This window comes from Typopeltis vanoorti, chromosome 19 (assembly GCF_054136105.1).
Source record: "Typopeltis vanoorti isolate ZY-2024b chromosome 19, IOZ_Tvanoo_1.0, whole genome shotgun sequence".
Classification (NCBI taxonomy): Eukaryota; Metazoa; Arthropoda; class Arachnida; order Uropygi; family Thelyphonidae; genus Typopeltis; species Typopeltis vanoorti.
The window spans coordinates 44,043,280-44,065,005 of NC_143567.1; the positions used below are offsets into that span (position 1 = coordinate 44,043,280).

Below are 21,726 nucleotides of genomic sequence, written 5' to 3' on the forward strand. Positions count from 1 at the left end.
TGATATGTACCCTCAAGCAATGTGCACTTTGACAGTACTAAATTTATTTATTACTAATTTTCTGTCAACAATTTTCCTCCAAATTAATCTATTACTTATCAGCATTCTGATATCAAGAAGTGAAGGAATTCCAAGAAAGTTTTAGATCTAGGTATACTGATTCTGATTGAATCAATATACCTAGATCTTGGTCTCCTTCTGGATCTTTTTCCATTTTAGCAATAAACACTAGTTTTGATAACCTTTCCTCTCTCATTCTGTTTAAGTGACCATACTACCTTTAGATTAGCTCTACTCACATATTCCTGAATGCTAATGATGTCAAGCTCCTTCCTTCATCCTATTCATCCATCAATTGCATCCTGAATGGAGAGCCTATAAAACAAGTAAAACATTTCAGCTATTTAGGCACAATTTTTAGTGAAGATGACAAATTAAATATGGAAATAGACAGCAGAAGTAGCAATGCTGGTATGGTAGGAAGTCAGCTGAATAAATTTATATGAAAAAGAAAGAAATAAGTCAAAACACTAAACTAGCTGCATACAAGCCAATGTTCAAACCAATTTTAACTCTCAGATCTGTGAGCTGGGTTAGAAATAAAACATTTGATCAAAGACTGGAAACCACAGATATGAGCATTCTGAGAATGATTAGGATATTTGAATAGATGAAATCACTGGCAATATCATGTTTAAAATGAGGATATTAGAAAAGAACTTGACATTGTTAGCATTCAGGAATGTGTTAGCAGAGCTAATCTCAGGTAGTTCACTTAAACAGAATTAAAGAGAAAAAATTAGCAAAACACATTCTTTGCCAGGCTGACAGGAAAAAGACTTAGAAAACCAAGATCTAGATGGATTGATATAGTAAGACGTGCCTTTGAAGACTTAAATATAAGATTTGTATATTATATTATATTGGAGTCTTTACAGATTCATTTGGAGGAAAAATTGTCAATAGGAAGTTAGTAATAATGGAATGTTTCATGTAATACTATCATAATATCCTGCACACCCCTTGAAGGTGCATATCAAGAATTTATGATGATGATGGTTATCACTCCACCCCACCCCACCCCTAACTCCTCCCAATTGCAAAAGTGGCATGTTTTGACCATTTTGTGCTATATTGTTCTGTTCAATCATGTTGTGCTAGTTATTTGGACATTTTAACATTTTCCAGGCATGCTGTGAGTGACTTGCAGTTTATCTAAAATCTATTTTTTTATATGTTACTGAAAAACATTAATATTTTAAATCTGTTTTTTAATTAATGTTTACATATTTTTAAATTTTTGCTATTTTATTTTCTGTTTAGGACAACTTCAAACCTGGTCAGAAAGCATTCCTACTTTTGAGGGAGTTGCTAGATCATAAAGTTTCATTATTTACTTCAACAAATAATGTAACTGTTAAGAGCAATTCTGAAAGGACACCGCTCACCATACCTTCTGTATTTAGTTATTTCAGGTTATAAGTTTTTGAAATCAAGTTTTTTAAATTATTTATTATTAAAAGTGTTATGCAAAAATTATTATTGCCTGTACTTATTGTACTGTTAATAAAAAACTTCATTTCTTGGAGAGATATAAAAGTTTGAGATCGGAACTCTCCAACTTAAGGTACGATATAAAATAGAACTATTCAAACTTAATTATAAATCAGTAATACTAGAAGTATCACTGGTTGTCGTTATGGGTGGAATAATTCCAAGGAGAATAGTATGAGGTGAAGGAGGAGTACTGATGAGACCATGATATATGTTATTTGGATGTTACAGACATGAAAGTCTACAAAAAAAAATTAATTTGCAATGATATATGTGTTATTATTTAAGACATATATCATTGCAAACATTTTGACAATATATTGGTGTTATTGGTAAGATTCTGCAGTAGTATGTGGAGCATATAACATAACAGCAGTGTTAAGTAGCTGGTTTGTTTCAGACAAATGAGTTAATATAGTCTGCAATTAGATTTCAGCAGTCCAAAACCCTAGTAGCCAAAAAAAGTTTACTAACAGTACTACTGTCTCTCTCTCTCTCTCAACACGCACACATATCATATACACTAAGAATATCCAACTAAATACAATTGCAGAACTTTCTAATCTAAGAACTGAACTTATATAGACTACTGCTTATATAAGTTCAGTTGTTCCTTGTTGTTAACATAAAGTGATGCCTTTTAAAGTTTTCATTTAGATTTGAAAAAAGTCATTCCAGCAAACAATCAGAATACCTAAGAAATTGAAGATTATGGCAGAAAATTAGTACTTGGTGGCAGTAAATTGTTTTAAGAAAATAGATGCACTCAGACAACTATATCAAAGAACTTGCAACAATCCAGATTGAATGTAATTAATAATTATTTTTACCTGAGACTTCCAGAGAGTCAAGTACTCAATGAGAGAGAGGTTATACATCACACAAAATAGTCATCATTCTTTTTCTTGAACTCATTCACACTAGATGCACTCACCACTTCAAGAAGCAAACTGTTCCACTCACTCACTGCCCTGTGAGAGGAAAATCTAGTTCTTGCATATTCTTAACTGTGAATAAACTCACTTCCATGGATGCATCCCATGTTCTGTCCCTGCCTTGAATATAACAAAAAATTTCATCAGATGATATTCTATAACATCCATTCAGAAGTTTTTAGACCTCTATCATATCATTCTTCTTTTAACCAGAATCTGTAGTCCGCATACTCTCAATCTGTCCTAATAAATAATCTACATTCCATAATCCCTATATAATCTTTGTAACTCTTGTTTTCATGCTTTTCACAGCTTCTTTATCTACTTTAACCCAGGAAATCTAGTCTGTACACAGTATTCCAGGTGCAGTCTTTTCAAGCCTTGTAAAGAGGCAAACTGACTTCCTTATAAGTCAAGGTTTGTTGCAACATTACAGTTATCCTCTGAGTTCTATTTCCAATTTTTACTATGTGACCTTTGAAAGTTTATTGAAAGTTTATTTTCCACTTGGTTAGAGTATAATAAATTTAGTTTAATCCTTTATCCAAGTGTGAGCAAACAAAGTTTGCGCCTGAAAGTATCTTCAGGACTGGGTTAAGGTGGTACACACCAGGGCAACTCGTTGCAAAGGTGGAGCAAGCTACCAACACTCCTATCCTAGTATCTCCTATATAATGCAAAACACATCTCCTTGCGGAGATGGATTAAAGGATTAAACTAAATTTATTATGTGACCTTTGAACTTCAAATTCCCATCCACCAAAGCATCAAGATCCCTGGCATCATCAGATTCTTGTAGCATCTATTTATATGTTCGCTGGACATCTACAGATGCCGTATGGTCACTCAGATGCTCGGTGATGTGCCACACCAGGCCTAGCCATGTAGTCCTGTCGTTTGCTTTTCTGGCAGCCTCAACTCTCTGAAGATCAGTCACTCCACACATACACACCATCCATCATCTCATTGATGGTCTACCCCTTCCTCTTTTTCAGGAACTTTACCTTCTATTACTGTTCTGAGAAGTCCCCTTCCATCCTTTCTATGTGTCCAAAATATTTTAACTTTCTTCTGTCAATCAGTAGAACTTTAAGGAGCCTTAAAGTTCTACTGATCTTTTCTAACACCCATTCATTTGTACACCTTTCAGAATATGATATCCTCAACAGCCTTCTGTAACACCACATGTAGCATAACCTTGCTAATATAATATGCCATTGGAAATCTCATCACACCAAACTAAATAATTTTACACTTACTAACATTGAACAGGCAGCCATTTGCTCAAATTTCCAGTCCATTCAAATTACTCTGTAAGTATTGGATATCAATGGCATCCCTGATTGTTCTGCCTATCTCTGCATCATTCCAAATGTCATTCATGTATAGACTGAATGACAGTGCTCCATGAGTAATCTCTGAGGTACACCACTGGTCACCTTAACTCCTGTAAATTTACACCCACCATATGCAACTTTTTGATACTTGTCTGTCAATCAGCCACACATCCAAGTCAAGAGTCATCATCATTAAATTCCTGCCATGTACCTTCAAGGGGTGTACAGGATATGATAGTACTACATGAAAAATTTACATCATTACTAACTTCCTATCTACAATTTTCCTCCAAATCAGCTTGTTACTTGTCAAAACTCCAACATTATCAGATCTTATATTTCTGTTGTCTAAGGCACTTTGTACCGTGTCAATCCACCTATATCTTGGTCTTCCTCTGGGTAATTTTCCTGCCAACCTGGCAGAGAACACTTGTTTTGCTAATCTTTCTTCGGCCATTCTATTTACGTGACCATACCACGTGAGATTAGCTCTGCTAACTCATTCCTGGTTGTTGACAATGTCAAGTTCTTTCCTAATAGCTTCGTTTTTAATATGATATTGCCATTGATGTCATCTGTTCACGTCTCTAATCTTTCTCAGGAATCTCATATCTGCAGTCTCCAGTTTTTGGTCAAGTGTTTTACTTCTGACCCAGCTCTCACATCCATAAGTTAAAACTGGTTTGAACACTGTCTTGTATACAGCTAATTTAGTGTTCCAACTAATTTCTCTCTTATTCCATATGAATTTATTCAATTGACTTCCTACCATACCATCTTCACTAAAAATCGTGCCTAAGTAGCTGAAATGTTTTACTTGTTCCACAGGTTCTCCATTCACAACGCAGTTGACATTTACAACGATTCTGTCTATTTTCATTGTCTTTGTCTTTTTATTGCTGACATTCATACAATCAATATCAATCTTCATACAACATATATCAGGTTTAATACCACTCTCCTTTATAACATGATCCATATAGATAATGAATAAAAGAAGGGATAATGTACATCCTTGTCTGACACCAGATTTAACATTAAACCATCTTCTTGTACTTCCTTCAATTCTAACTGCTGACTTATATTCCAAACCCATATTCTCCAGTTTATGTAATAGCTTTTCATGTAGTATCCTATCAAATGCCTTAACAAAATCCATCAATACCATAATGTATCTGTTCCCTTTATCCAACTTGGCCATAACATTATTATAATATATGAGAAAACTGCTAAAACATGACCTCCCTTTAGTAAACCCATGCTGTTCCTTACAGAGTATGGCTTATCTGTAAGCCTATTTCTGTATGCGAGTTTTTACCAACTTCTCTAAATCTTCACCACCACTACATAGATACTGATAGGTCGATAGTTAAAGACATCAATTTTTGTACCACCCTTGTACAATGGAACCATTATACGTTTCTTAGCTGAGACTCATACAAACATGTCAAAGGCCTTGCCAATTTGGCTGAACATTCCTTTAGCATATGTGCTGATACTCCATCTGTGCTTATTGTGCATTCTTATCTAGATTATGCAACAGCACTTCAACCTCATTCACCTTTATCTCTTTATCTGATGAACAAATAGCACTGTGCACCAACCATGTTAGATACACCTGGTTGATATATCTTAGCAAAGTGAGCACTCATTAACTGAATAATCTCATTAGCTTCTGACAAAAGAGTACCATCTGCATTCAGTAAAGTTATTCTTCGACATTCATTCTTTCTTTTACTTGTGGCATAATGAGAAAAATTCTTTTGGATTGGCTTTAGACTGCATGGTTAATTTCTTTTTGTACTCTGATTTAGCTTTCTACACAATGCTTGATATATATATAAGCGCCTCTGTAGCGCAATTGGAAGAACGACGGTACATTGCGCCCTTCGATTGGAATAGGCCTAAGTTCGATTGTCGTCGCGACGGGAGGAATCTTTATCTGGTCGATTTCAATCGAAGGTGAGTTAGCCGATCTCATACGGAGGTAGCAGGGTTTTTTCTCCTGGAAACTCGGGTTTTTCATCCCGCATACATACAAATCGGCCTTTCAGAACACACGCAATTTACAGACAAAAATTACTAGTTGTGGTGGTGTTGGAGGTGGGCGGTAGATGGCGTTGATGGAGATGATTCGTAGTAGAGGTTAGGTGTAGAGGCAGTTGTAGGTGTCCTCCCGCGATGAGTCTTCGGACTCCTTGGAGGTATCAGGAATAATAATAATAATAAAGAAAGCCTGCACTTTATATATTTCATAATTCCTTGCTCTTTCATAATATTGAGCAAGAATTTCATAATTCTTGCTCTTATTTTCATAATATTCCTTCCACACAATCTTCTTTTTTTTTATATTTTTTATGGAGCTCTTGCTTATTAAGATTACATATCAATTTCATTCCCACCCTATCTGTTCTTTGAACTCTTGGGACATATTCAGATACTGCCTTCTTTAAGCACTTCAAAGCTTATATGCATTGCTGATTCAGCAACTGATACCATGGGAACAAAGATATTATTCTCCTGAGTTGATCATAATTCTAGCTCTGTAGTTCAGCATGTAACCTGTGCTAATTTGAATGTCTATTTAATTATCTGAAATAGAATCAGGAAAATATGGCAGACTAGAAGACAAAATTATTATAAAACCAAATATAATTATCAATCCAAAATTACAAACATAAAAATGAAATCTTAGAGAAAAAATTGCAATGTTCTGTTGCATGTAATCATTGACATTGTACACATACTTTAGCAGCAGGCAAGAATTAAAAAGCATCCACATTATCATCTAATAAAATGAGAGTTGATATACTGATAATTTAGTGGAAACCGAAATTTTTCTAATGAACAAGCTTATTCTTGATGACAGAGGATATCAACATATGAAATTCACAACACACCTAGACAAAGGTGTCAAAAACCTTACTCTCCTTATGATGGTGAATTTAAACCTCAATATTAAACTCAGTCGACCAAAAGATCCATTTTTATCCTGCTTAGAAGTAAGTGATGGTCACTTTCAATTTCAAATCTTCTGTACACTCTGGAACCAATATGAAGATATCACTATCAACAATGATGCAATGAGGCTTTTCTTATTTCTTGTGTCTTCTCTCCATGTAAACTTGTGCACATCTTTATGTTGGAACATGCTGTTAGTAATGACTAGTCTTTGTTCTGAGCAGAAATCAAGGAAATACTTACCATTATTATTAGCTTTGTCCTTTTCTCTATTTCTATATGCCTGGTGGGATTCATTTGTCTAAACGATAGCATTGTTTCAGCTGTTTGGTATATTTTTTTTATATACCAAACTAAGAATATCCGAAACTATTGCCATAAAATGCGATGAAAATTCTATCAACATCCACCGCCCCTACCTAATTTCCGAATGTTGGACGAATGTTGATAATGATATCTTCATACTGGTTCCAGAGTGTACAGAAGATTTGAAATTGGAAATGACCATCACTTATTTCTAAGCAGGATAAAAATGGATCTTTTGGTCCACTGAATTTAATATTGATAGGATCTACAATTAGGTCCTTATGGACTAGACTACAAGAGCACTTCAGGGATTGCAATATTCCCATTCTGGAATATCTGAACACAAAAATACATCGCAACATCAAAAAGAAAAATAAAACACAGAGTACAGGGAAGACAGAGATCGCAGCTCATGCCCTTGAGCTGAAACATACCCCCCAATCGACAAGGCCATAATCATAGACAAACAAGACAACGAAACAATGCTAAGAATATCCGAAACTATTGCCATAAAATGCAATGAAAATTCTATCAACGTCCACCGCCCCTACCTAATTTCCGAATGTTGGACGATCCAGAACCTACTACGGCCATGTAGCGACAACTAATGCCCTTATTAACTTTGCCCTGACATAGCCCTACACTCATTTCCGACAAAGTTCCGAGAACGGTCACACAACCGAAATGGTTCCACACCCCGTTAACCCTGCCCCAGTTGCCACATATACCCCCCCCCCCCACAAAAATGCACCTTAATTCAAAATAATATATGTATACATTTATATATATATATATATTATTAATATTAACCCGGGTTATCCAAACTTATTTTCCTGCATCAAAACACACCCCCACGCTCCCTCCCTCTTCTTTCCCCCCCATTTGTAAACAACCTTCAGCAAGATCATGGAAGTGGAAGACATCGTAGAATCAAAAAGGTATGTACCAAAATTTTTCCACCTCTTTTATTCTACCTTAATTGCCTTCTATACTGACCAATAATGCCCTAAATATATATATCCCTCTTGAGTATTGATAGCCAATGTATTTAAATAAGGGACACTCCTAAACAAAAACAGGCTATAATAGCCATAATTATAATAATAGTGTTTAAGAGGAGTAACATGGGAATTTTTCCCAGAGACTATACTTAACCTTTTTTTTATATTTTTACAGATAAAATTATAGATCTATAAACTTGACTTGCTGTCACAAGTATGTAAACTGTTTATAAAAGTAATAACAAACAGAATCGCCAGATCATTAGATAAAGCTCAGCCTCATGAACAAGCTGGATTCAGAAAGGGTTTTAGCACAATCGATCATCTGTAGACATTGAATCAACTAAGAGAAAAATGCAGAGAATACAATTTACCATTTTACTTAGGTTTTATAGACTATAAAAAAGCATTTGATGCAGTTGATAAATAAGATGTCCTAGTAGCTATGAAGAATTTGGAATAAGCCAAAATTATATACAGCTAATAAACCAAATGCACTCCATAAAATTTTCCGGCAGGTGTGGATCTAAGATCTTGCCAAAATACTGTCACAGAGTTATTCTTATTTCCATTCTGCTTCTCTCAAAGAATCCCTGATGACCTTCCATCTTCCACTGACATTCTTTGCTTTTAGCTTCTCAAGCCATGGCACTGCTCCGAGATGTCTCATAAGTCTGTCATAATTACTAGTTTTATAATTCAACATAAACCCTTTCTTGATAGAGAATTCTACATTTGAACAACTCGAACAATACTGAATGGTCACTTTCCCTGATCAGAAGTAGAGTTGCTACTGTAGTTATAGATAGAACTTCAATTGCTATTACCAGATCCAACACTCACAAACCTCTGGTCCATAATGTGCTGTTTCAGGTTGTTTTTCTTTAGTAACTGTATACATTCCATTTCTATGTGACCTTTCCTCCTCAGTCTTTATCCTCTTAATTGAGGTCTCTCATGATAATTTCTCTGCCTGCACTTATTGTGCTAATCTGCTGATGCATAGCATTCATATTTTCCTCTGAATCCTTAAGTCTGTAGTAGCAACCTACAAAATATTTTATCCTATTGGCCTCCATCTCACACCAGACAGCCTGAAATGAACCATCACCCACAGATCTAAAAATCCTACTTAATTTCTATTTTTGTCAGTTGAATTATCATTAATGTTTTTTAATTGCTATCATTAATAGTTATCATTAATAATATCCCTCTTCCTGCTCTATTCCCTTTATATTTTCTGAAAATACAATATCCTTGTAAATACATCATTCTCTGTCAATCAGGTCTTGCTGATGCTGAAAAAAGCTAACCGATGCCCAAAACTCCTTCTCTTTATTTCTGATTCTCCTGGCATTCATGTACATGCATTGCAACATCCCCTTGGGTCCCCTCCTCCTTTCATAATTTCATTACTAGCCCATTCAGATTTGAAACTAGGAAACTGCACCCAACTGTTCAGGATAATTTCTGTACTCGCACTCATTTATCACGGTGATGGCTATTTCTGCAGTCATTCCACTGTTGACACTCTTTTTCCCAATTTCTAATGCAACAAATGAGTTTATTTTTAGGAATTAATATTGCATATATTGAATAAATATCTTGCATGTATGCTAGTGGCCAAAATTGTGAAACCTTTTGGAAAAAGTGTATTTCTGAGGTTTGATGGCTCATAACACCACTTTGTTTTGGAGTAATACCATAAAATTATATATCAATGGAAAGATAATTTAATCAAGAATGTAATGCAATAACTTTTATGAAGGATTTTTTATTAGAAACAGCAGTTATAAAGAAGAAAAGTGAAACACATAGAAAAAATGAGATACACAAAAATTCTCGCAATGTGAGTTAATACTTAGTTGGGTAACCTTTAGCGTTAATTACGGCCTTACAACACCTTCCCATGGAGTGAAGCAAGTTTTTTAGTTCTACAGCTGTTATAATGTGAAACCAAGGGTTTTATTACTGGGTTGCTCCTGACTAACAAGTTTCTTTAGTCGGCTTCATAGATTTTCGACTGGGTTAAGGTCTGGGCTATTCCCAGACCATTCCAGCAGTGGAATATGATTATCTTGAAACCACTTTTTGCACACAGCAGCAACATGACATGGAGCTGAATCCTGTTGAAATATAAATGCTTTATTATCTTGGAAAAGAACACGTGCGGAAGGCTTCAGTTTGGGCTCAAGTATTTCATTTATGTATTTTGGGGCATTTATATTCCCATTAATCACGCAAATTCTGCCCACACCTTTTGATGTCATACAACCCCAGATCATTACACTAAGTGGGTGTGGAAATAACTTTTTTAATATAATTTTAATTTGTTTAATATAATTGGAATTGGTTGATTATAGTTTGTAACAGTTTTTTACTTTTTAGTGCCTTACATCAGTTATGTACCCTGAAGATGCCAACAGCCTTAGTTGGTGAAACTAGTTGGTATAACATAGTTGTTTATTATATGCACTTTGTCAATATAATCCCATTAAAAGTCTTTCCAGAGCTTTTTGGTCAAGAAAATTAAACGTTTTTTTTAACACTTAGTGGGTGTTTCACGGTAGGTATTGCAATCAGGATGCAAATCTTCTCCGATTCTTCTCCTTACATATTTAATGCCATCACTACCAAACAGGGAGATTTTGGTCTCATCACTCCAAATAACACTGTCCCATTGTTCCGCTGTCCAGTTAACATGGGTTTTACCCTACCTATCCTCTTCGCTTCCTGCGGAGCATAGGGCCTCAGCCATTGACTTCCATCTGACTATTCAACGCTTCTTTTTTGATCTCTTTCCAGGAATGTCCCAGCTGTCTTGCCTCTGTTTCTAGTTCTCTTCTCCATGTTATCCTGGGTCTATCTCTTTTCCTCTTGCCTTGGGGATTCCATTCTAGTGCAATTTTTGCTATTTCTTTATCTCGGTTCCTGATTGTGTGACCTATCCAGTTCCGTTTTCCTTTAGTGATTTCATTTCTGATGCTGGTTTGACCTGTTCTATCCCAAAGTTTTATGTTTGTTATTTTATTTGGCCAGTATCCTAGTATCTTATCCTAGCTACAATGAATGCAAAGCAAATCAAAGTAGCCAGGAGAAGGTTATGAGAATGATAGAAAGGGCAGACAGCGCTTGAACCAGGGTGGAGAGATGACAGGTAAGTGGGAGAACAAAGAAAGAAAGTGTTATAGGAGAGAAGGGGGGGGATGCAGGGGATCAAGTAAAAAACAGAGGAGTAAGAGGTGTGATGTATGGAGACTCGATGATCCGTGGTGTACAAGATAGAATGCCAGAGGAATGTTTGCCTGGAGGAATGATAGTGTTCCTCCAGGATTGTGATGTTAGTTATTAGAATAGGCTGAGGGAATGTGGACTGAAGTGTTTGGTAGATGGGAGAGGTGATATGATTGAGACTTTTGAACTGTTTAGAGGTAGTTACAGGATTGACACTGAGTAGTTCTTTTGTTTGGTGGAATAGGTGGAAGGAGCAAGGACAAGAGGCCATCCCTAGAAGTTGTGAGAAAGAGGGTAAGGAGTGTTTCTTTGCATGGAGGGTGGTTGAACTGTGGAACACATTGCCTGATAGAGTGGCAAGAGCACATGGGTTCAAGAAGTGGTATGATAGACTTTTTGTTTTCTTGGATGGACCTTGCATGATGAGTCTTGTGACTCCATGGGGGCCTGGATCATAATAATAATAATCTCCCATTTCTAATTTTGCACTTCTAAATCCTCACTGAACAACACTTTATTCCAACAACTAACTCCAAAATCATTCAAATGCAGTATATGAGGCATACACAAGTCCTTTCATCTATCAAATTAATTTCATACATCTATAAACTGCACACCATTCCTCCTGTACGATCTTATTGACTCGTTAGCAATCACAGTCCTCCTCAATTTTGTCCTATCATACTAAGGCAGCTGATTCACAATCTTTACCTTCTTACTCTTCATTTTTGCTTCTTTCATATCCTCTCTCACTGCATATTTCTCACCTTTCAACTCATTTGTGCCTGCCAAAACAGTCAACTCTTTCACTTCTCCATTTTGCAAACTAACATCTTTGATCTATGTACCTGGTAAACATGCTTTCATCACTTTCTCATTAAGTATACCTCTTATCATCAAATCCCCATACAATACTTTCTCTTTACTCCCAGTTTCTTTCACTTTTATACTTTTCGTATTCACTTTTTCTTTCATTCTCCTTCCTGCTGTACATACTCCAGTTGTTTCTCCAGTCGCTCAAGCTCGTGTTTTGTCCTGTGAAGGAGTCTGTGTAAGTGTGCTATACACTTACACAGACTCCCTCTGCACTTGATCACATCATCCACATTACTTTCATCCACTTCCTTTATACTCTCATTCATATTTCATACATCATCATCATTCACTGCTGCTATATTCTCTATAACACTCTCACAATCCTACCTTACATCTTTAATATCAGTCACTTCATTCTACTGCTTTTGACATGGCATTTCTTGCACTTACTCTTATTCTTGAAACATTTCTGACATCTGCACTCTTGCTTTCATGCCACAAACTATTCACTGTTGGCAATTTATACATTAAACACACTACATCACATTAAATTCTGCATATTGATATAACTGAATATCAAAGTCTTGGCTGCCATTTTTCTCATCTGCATTGGTGCCATGAATGTAGAACACTTTTGAAACAATACTGCCTAATAATAGTCACAAAGAAATAAACACACTTAACAACACAGCAAAAAAAAAAAAAAAAGAAAGAAAAAAAGAAAATATCACCAGTAGTGATTAGCAATATCATGCATGTTTATTAAAAATAAGACATCTGAACATGTGCATAGCACTTCCACTTCTAAGGACTAAATTTACAAGAGGATTAGGTTAACAAGTGCTGATGATGACAATATATGTTGGCCATTTTTACTCCTGACGACCTATGCTATACCTGCTTAGAATGAGGCAGTAATGTTTAAGAACAATCAACAAAAATTTATGAGGCATGTCTTTTAGCCACATGTAGAATCAAAGAATAAATCTCTCAAGGCTGCTTGTCTTATTACTTGCTTATGAATATCATTATATCAAATTGTTTGAAAATGCAAACATTCTTCCTTAAACACGAAATCACTTTGGGAAGACAATATGGAAATGCTAGCATTGATCCAAAAACCAGAAATTTCTGCTTTACCACACCAAGCAAAGTAAACCAACTAAACATGTATATTAAGCAGAAAGAAAACTCAAAGCAATGAAGAATATAGCCTCTACATTGAAAGGAGTATTATAGAAGGAAGCATTAGGTGTTCTTTCTTTTATAGCATTTTATAGTGATCATCAGATATCATGGACAGAAAAAATTACCAATGAAGATGTCTACCAATGAATATTATAGAAGGAAACATTAGGTGTTCTTTCTTTTATAGCATTTTATAGTGATCAACAGATATCATGGACAGAAAAAATTACCAATGAAGATGTCTTAAAATCCATTGGCAAAGCTAAACATCTTGTACAAATAATCAAGAAACGAAAAACATATCTTGGACACATCATGAGAAACAGCAAATACCAACTTCTACAAACTATTTTGGTAGGAAGAATTGATGGCAAAGGAACTAGAGGAAGAAAAAGAATATCATGGTTTGACAACATCAAGACGTGGACAGGAAAGAGCAGTGCACAACTGCTCAGATTAGCACAAGAGCGCAGTTTGTTCGCCAAGATGGTCGCTGACCTTCAATAGAAGATAGCACAATAAGAAGAAGATAGTGATCATAGGATCACTGTAGATGGCATTAAAAAAAAAAGGCCACTTGGCATTATAGAATAAGCAAGAAATCTAGTAAGGATTCTTACTCTAGAGGGATGAGCAATTGAGCTTTGCTGGGTAAAGACACATACCGGAATAGTTGGAAATGAGAGAGTAGATTAATTGGTTATGAAAGTGGTTATGAACAATTAAAAAAAAATAAGCTATACAAAGGTTCAAAATCAGCCATGAGAAAGATTTACAGAAGAATTAAGTTGAATTTTGTATTAGGAAGAATAGAGAAATTCTAGAAACGATCAGCAACAAAAGAATTCTTACCATCATGGAGATGAAAGCAGATGTCAGTTCTCCAGGATTAACTATACTATTAGCAGAGCATGGAAAAATGAGATATTATCTTCACAGAATTCACATTCTTGAATCACCATCTTGCATTTGTAGTTTGTGCTGAACAAACTTTTGATCATCTACTTTTTTATTGAGTTATTGGAATCTATTTGGATGTCTCTGATACAATATATCATCTAGTGACCAGTTTCAAAAGAAAGACTTATTCAAAATTCAGTTTTGCCAATTTTCAGTTAATGACATAAATTAAATAGAAATCATATTAGTGATAATATGATTAATAAAGTCAAGATTCTATATTATGTGCAAAATAGAAATGATAAATATGAAAATTTGTTCATTAAATTTTATGCACGCGTAAAATTTAATGAACAAAATAATGAACACACACACAAGAACCAGTTAATGTTGATATGTCACAACAGTAAATTCCAATCTCCTCCATAGCAATCTGGCTACATGAAAAGATTTTGTATGTCCAAAGTTGTCTGTTAAAGAACTTTGTACCCATGAATCATAATAATTTAGAGAGAAATTAAATTATTTGCAACATATTCATTCAATATGCACAATATTAATTCCTAAAAATGAATGAACTCTTTTGTTGTATTAGAAACCATAATTTTCAGATGTTTTTGAAAATATGAACTATTCTTTTACACCAAAGATTATAATCACAATAACTAAACTATTATTATTCCAAGTTTCAGAATCATAATTCCCAAGATTATTACTTACAGTGTTAGATATTAAATTATTTTCCTTTCTCCATTGTTACTGATTATATTAAATAAATTTAGTAATGAAAAATAAAGTAACATTTTCAAACTTATTTTAGATCGCCTGGAACAGAAGCAGTAGAAATGAAAACACAGTTACTTAAGAAAAAGGAACAGGAGAAACTTGATACAGGAAAACATTCGGTAAGATTTAGTCAGGTTTCTTTTTATTTTTAATTTAATTAAGTTGATGTCTCTCTTTTCTTTTGCATATAAAAAGAACCTGTTTATATGCAAGCACACCCTTACATCTACAAGGATGTGCTTGCTTGAAAGGTAATATTTTTTTTACTAAAGAAACTTGCATAGAAATGTGAACTGAACTGCACTTAATTAACTTTTTCACACACCAGCAGCAGAATTGTTAAGGTTCACAATTCTGCTGCTAAAGGTTCCTGATCCCTGAAACATAGTAGTGGTGAAAGTGAAGAGTATGAGGAAACAATGTCACTGCAAATGAATAGACATGTGCCAAGTGAATTCAGAAAATGTTTCACTGATTGAATTAACACATATACATCATAATAACATACAAGGGGAATAAGTGAGTAGATATAAGTACTATTTAATATCATCTGGGAAGACAGTACTGCCCTCTTTTAATACACAAAGTTTTTTCACTTGGTTATAAATTAAACTACTTTCATAGAAAGTAAAACCAAGTAAGTATAACCAAGTCTGTCTCTAATCCAGAGAATATTAATAAGGTGAGCTACCTTTTCACTTATTGTATGTGAGAAATATATGACTTCTGCATTAATTCCACCTTGGCATCTAGTTTTGGTATTCCATGTGTTTTGTGATTATCTTGAGGTGACCCATTGAGATTTATTCATCTTATCTTTAGTGACTTTGGGTTTAAGGCTTCTCTGTAGGTAAGTACCAGCTAGTTACTAGATTTATTCTATTTTTTTCTTTTCTTTCTTTCTTTTTTTTCTTTTTTTTTTTTCTCTCTCTATCTCTTCTCTTAACTTAAATTTAGGATTGCTGTATGAACTCTAAATGGGTGATCCCCCAGTGGGAAAGTCTAGAGCCTGAGCAAGCATATGCAAAATTCAGAAGTTTTTATGACTTCTTGGAAATGAAATGGCCTGACCGACTCCAGGTTGAGCTTGAGAAACTGACAACCACTCCAATCATCAACAATAGACCAGAGTCACAGGCTCTGTACTTCCAATCTAGCTCATATTTATTCCAGGAAACAGCTAAGGAACAATACGGTTTCTGCAAAGCAAGAAGGAAAAAAAAACAACAGAAGGAAGCAACATCAAATGAAACTGCAACCCCTATGAAAGCAGAAACAAACCAATGTAAGGAAAGAGTTCCTCCTGTTATCCTGCAAGCCAAGTAACAATGGACAGAAGTGGCCACGACACTCAAAAATCATAAAATAAATTTTATGAAACAAGGGGATCCGAATACAGCCAGAGATGGTAGCTGATTACAGTGCACTAGCTAAACTCTTAGACAATAAAAACATGCAATACCACACGTTCGCTTTAAAAAGCAAAAAAAACTTCAAGGTGGTACTGTGCAGTATTACAGAATCAGTCACCACTGAGGAAGTCACAAGAGACCTCCAAAACCACAGACTAAACCCTATTAAAGTTACCCTTATGCTCCAAGCAGATAAATGGTCAATGCCTCTTATAATAGTGGAAATCACCAAATGTGACCTAAAAGCAGTTTTGACTTTCTCTCTTATTCCTTATAAATTTAGTCAACTGGCATCCCACCATACCTCCTTTCTCATATTTAGGCCTAGTGGTCCATTGTGTTTGTATTAGGCATGGCCTATTACGATTTTGAAACTGCGACTGTTTCAAGGATAAGGTGGTTAGCCTTATGCCTCCCAGTGTGTCCTATGTCTGTAGATACGTGTGTTCATGGGCTGGTTTGCCTGTTTGGGGGACTAAAAATCCCCTACCTCTGTATGTGACTCTGGCTAACTCACCTTTAGTCGAAAGAGACCAGATAAAGGTCCCTCACGTCTTGGACAGGAATCCAAATCGGGTATTTCCAACCAAAGGGTTTCGTCTATACTAACTGAGTTATGGAGGCTCTTTCCCATCATACCAGCTTTGCTTATTCTGTTGCTTATTGTGCCTAAATACTGCATTCTCTATTGAGAATGCAGCTGAAGTTTTCTATATTCCTGACTATTTTCATAGATTTGGTCTTTTTTTTTATTGCTGATTTTTATGCCAAATTTGTTACAGTTGTTATTCAAGTTAGTTAAAGAATCTTGAAGACTTAGCAGGATTCTCTAACTAAAGGACGATATCATTTGCATATTAATACTGGTTTCTTACCTAATGCAATCCATATAGATCATTGGAGGTAGTATGTACCCTTGTCTGACCCTGATTTTATATTAAACTATCTTCTCTATCTTTTCCTTTTAGGCTTACACAGTGATCAGAATACATTTTGGAAAATTATGGAGACAACTACCACGTTTGAGTAAAACTTTAGTTTAATATAAACCAAAATCAACACTCGACGTTTCGACCTTCATATCAAGGTCATCTTCTGGAGCATATGCACTATATATACAGAGAAACAAGCTGCACGACAATCCACATGGTTTGCTAAAGTTACTGACCAACCGTTACAACAATTATTGGCCTGACCTCTGGTAAAAAAAAAAAAAAAAACCTTGACTACATCAACACTAGAGTCCTATGATTATTATTATTATCTATTGGTTTACAAACTTACATTGGGCTAGAGAGCAACATGTTTATATATATATATATATATATATATATATATTAAAAACATGATTATACATATAAATTTCAACCAATTGGTATGAAATAGTTTCCAATACTAGCTGAAGGTTGTTTAAAGTCCTAAAGTATGCTAGATACTAGGTATACTTCTTCTTCTTCTCTCTTCCATCATCTATGTGGATGATGACGAGGCCGAATGAACTCTTTCCACTTGTCTGTCCCAGGAGAGTCCGAACAATTCTGTCCAGTTTGGTGTCACTTGTTGTGATTTGGTTTTCAGGTATTAAGTAGGCTGAATATGTGCCATCCAGATTCTTGGAATTTTTATTCCGCCATTATTGTTGATATTAGGGTGGTTAATCAGAATTTCGCAGGCTTCTTTAAATTTTCTTTTCATACCAGGTTTTTGTATGGTGTAAAGAATGGGTACTTTTTCCAATCAATTTGGTGTTGAGAGTGGGATCTGAGAGGCCTGCTTCACCAAAATTGTTATATTTAATGTGTCTTTTGTGTTCTTTTTTTCTTATAGGGATTGTACATCCAGTTTCACCAATATAAGGTAAGTTACAGGTGCAATAAACTAAGGATCCTCTCCTCCCATTGTGCCCAATGGGAGGAGAGGATCCTTAGAGGAGTTGAATATGTTTTTAATTTTGTAGGTGGTTTAAAGGTGGCATTGAGATTATAATGGTGTAGGATTCTGTTGATTTTTTTCTGATAACCCTTTAATGTATGAGATGGCTATGGTTTTACTGTAATCTAAATTCTTTTTTGATAAAGTTTTATGAGGAACTTTATTAATAGTATTTTTGTTTAGCCTTTATTTATAAATGTGTTGCTAATAATTTTTAATTCTTGTTTAAGAGCTTGCTGATTAGAGCAAATTGTTGTAGCTGTGTCATTAACACCCTTAAAAATATGGTGGTATGACTCCATATTTTTGTGATGGGTGGTGGTATGATTTAGCATGTATGTATTGGCCAGTATGTGTCGGTTTGCAGTAGATCATGAAGGATAGACTGCCTGAAGGAAGACGTGTGACCAGTGTATCGAGGAACAGGAGCGAGTTCTGATTTTCAATTTCAATAGTAAATTGTATGCATTCATGTTGTTTATTCAGGTGGCTAAGGAATGTGTCTAATGTTTGTCGCCCATGTGGCCAGATAACGAAAACATCATCAACATATCCAAGCAAGACTGTAGGTTTTAGAGTGAAGTAATCAAGAGCACTTTGCTCAAAAGCCTCCATATAAAAGTTAGCAATTGGTTGGGGGGATAGTGGTGAGCCCATGGCCGTACCTTCTTTTTGTAGGTAAAATTAATTTTGCCACACAAAGTAACTGGAATGTAGTACATGGACAAATAGGGCTGTAATGTTGGCTGAAATTTGTTCTGTAGGAGAAGAATTGTGTCATTGATTGGGACATTTGTGAAAAGGGCAGAAATGTCGAAACTGACTAATAAATCATCTTTGACGAGTGTTATGTTTTTAATTTTGTTTATAAAGTGTTGTGTGTTCTTTATATAGCAGGAGGAATGACCTACTAACTCCTTGATTTGAAAATTAGCATCAAGGAGTTGGTAGGTTATTCCCCCTCCTATATAAAGAGTTTTAGTTTTGGGAAGAAATAGAAGTCAGAGGGAGCCAGATCTGGGGAATAGGGTGGATGCTCCAACAATTCGTAGTGCAGATCCCTTAATTTTCCCATTGCCAAAACACCTTTGTGGGCAGGTGCATTGTCCTGATCAAAAGATGATTTTATTCTTCTGCAAACCGAGTTATTGTTTTACCCTTTTCAAGATAATTAATAAACAAAATGCCTTTAGCATTTTTAGCATCCCAAAACACCAATGCCATGACCTATCCTGCTAACGGAACTGACTTTGTTTTGACTGCTGTTTGGATTTTGGTGTGTGTGGTGAATCCAAGTCTCATCCATAGTAATAAATCGACGCACAAAATCAGTTTTATTCTTGTTAAAATGCTCCAAGCACTGTTCAGAGATTTTTATGCAAGTGCGTTTTTGATCTGCTGTGAGCAAGCGTGGCGCCCATTTTGTGCAAAGCTTTTAAATTTGCAATTCTTGATGCTCTTTTGAAATGCCTAGTCTCAGCAATTTCACACACTTTGACTCGCTGGTCATCCAATACCATATCGTGCACTTGATCAATGATTTGTGGTGTTACACTTTTTGGACTTCCTTCACGTGGATCATCTTCAAGGCTGGTGCGGCCACGTTTAAACTCTGCAGGCCATCTCTTAATTGTCAAAAATGAAGAAAAAGTGCCCATAAATTTTTATGAACTTCGAATGAATTTCTGTTTGCGTTAAACCTTTTGCAAAGAATTTTATAACCACACGATACTTAATTTTATCCATTTTTAAGGGATACAGATAATGCTTTTGATTCAGACAGCTGTATAAAACCGAACTACTTGATAGAATGACTTGCAATTTCACATGGATGCTTATGACAGATGTACCAACTTAGAAAAAAAAATCGTGTCGATAGTGTTGCCATCTATGGTCGAGGCCGAGAACTTTTCAGACCACCCTCACACATTCAGTTTTATTTTTCTCTCTCTCTGTCTTTTTCAATATATAGATGTGATCCATGACAGCTTGGATTCAATATAGAAAAGATATAGAACACAAATATAGAAGAAAAAAAAAACTTGATCTAGAACACAAAAAAAATATAGAAAAGACAAAAACAATGATTTTTGGTGAAGGGGAGATTGGAAAAAAGATTATTTCAGAGGGAAAGGAACTTGAGAATGTGGAACAGTTTATCTATCTTGGAAGTTCTATAACACATGATCTAAACCATACATGGCCAACAGCAGGCCTGCAAGCCTCACGTGGCCTGTAAAGTGATTTTGTGCAGTCCATGGTAGGATAAAAACTATATTAAATTATATGTATCAATTTAGCTATTGGTTTCGACCACAGATTTTCTGATTGATACATTAGTTATATTCATTATTTCTGATGACTGAAACAATTTATATTCTCAACACGGAATCAAAATTGCTTTAAATAGATTACTCAATTTATAAAATCTACTGCTTCTCTGTGTGAGTTGTAGTAGTGGGAGTGGTAGATTTCTATGCGCTTCAGAGTAACGCATCATTGAAAGTCACTTGCTCTGCTCTGGTTACAGAAATATGTAATTAAATTAAATTTAACAACTTATATTTAAATCAATCAAGTATTTTATATTGTTCTCCCAGTAGTAAAATGATTTAACAAATATAGTAATTCAATACATATAACTGTTGCCTTGAAAAAATGCAGAGTTTTTTTTATTTAAGTTCTGTCTAAAAGCGTGCGGCCCGTGACGCTACCACTCATCATATATTGTCCCTCATATAGAATGAAGTTGGCCACGCCTGATCTAAACTATAAAAAAGAAATTAAAATTAAAAAATGCAAAGGCTTTAACAGTACTAAAATCCATGGACAAAATTTGGAAGAGTAGAAATATCAGCTTAAAAACCAAACTAAGTGTTATTGAGACATGTATCTTTATCAGTATGTTATATGGTTGCAAAACTTGGATAATTACAAAGAAATTGGAGAGAAGAACGCTGGCTTTTAAAGAAAGTGTTATCATAAAATTCTACAAATTGGATGGACTCAGAAGATAAGAATTTAAGAAGTGCACAGAATGATACAATTAAAAGAGACCGTTTCAAAAAAGTCTTCTTCCTTTTCCCCTCTTTTACTTTGCGGTGTCGAGGGTTTTCTATTCACTTAACCACCGTACACAAGGATAAGGTGGTTAGCCCTATGCCTGTAGAAGCATTGAGTTCTCAAGGCCGGTTTGCCTGCTTTGAAGAATGAAAAACCCCAGAAAAAATTGGGGAGAAAAATCCTGCAGTTCACACCCAAGACCGGCTAACTCACCTATGTATGAGAATGATCCTAAGCTCCTCTGTCAGTGACGGGAATTGAACCCAAGACACTCCTTTTTCAGGCCTATGAGAAGCACATA

At 35.2% G+C, this 21,726-nt stretch overlaps 1 protein-coding gene across 3 annotated transcripts in view; it reads left to right on the forward strand.

Annotated features, from left to right (window-relative positions):
* Positions 1 to 21,726, forward strand: part of LOC150096051 (PCNA-interacting partner-like) — a 274,947-nt gene that overhangs the window by 156,565 nt on the left and 96,656 nt on the right. For all 3 annotated transcript variants that reach the window (XM_090408806.1, XM_090408805.1, XM_090408804.1), the window contains exons 9-10: positions 1,324 to 1,475; positions 15,053 to 15,137. In XM_090408806.1, coding sequence (XP_090264932.1) covers positions 1,324 to 1,475; positions 15,053 to 15,137 — 237 coding nt within the window. The remainder of the gene's footprint in view (positions 1 to 1,323; positions 1,476 to 15,052; positions 15,138 to 21,726) is intronic.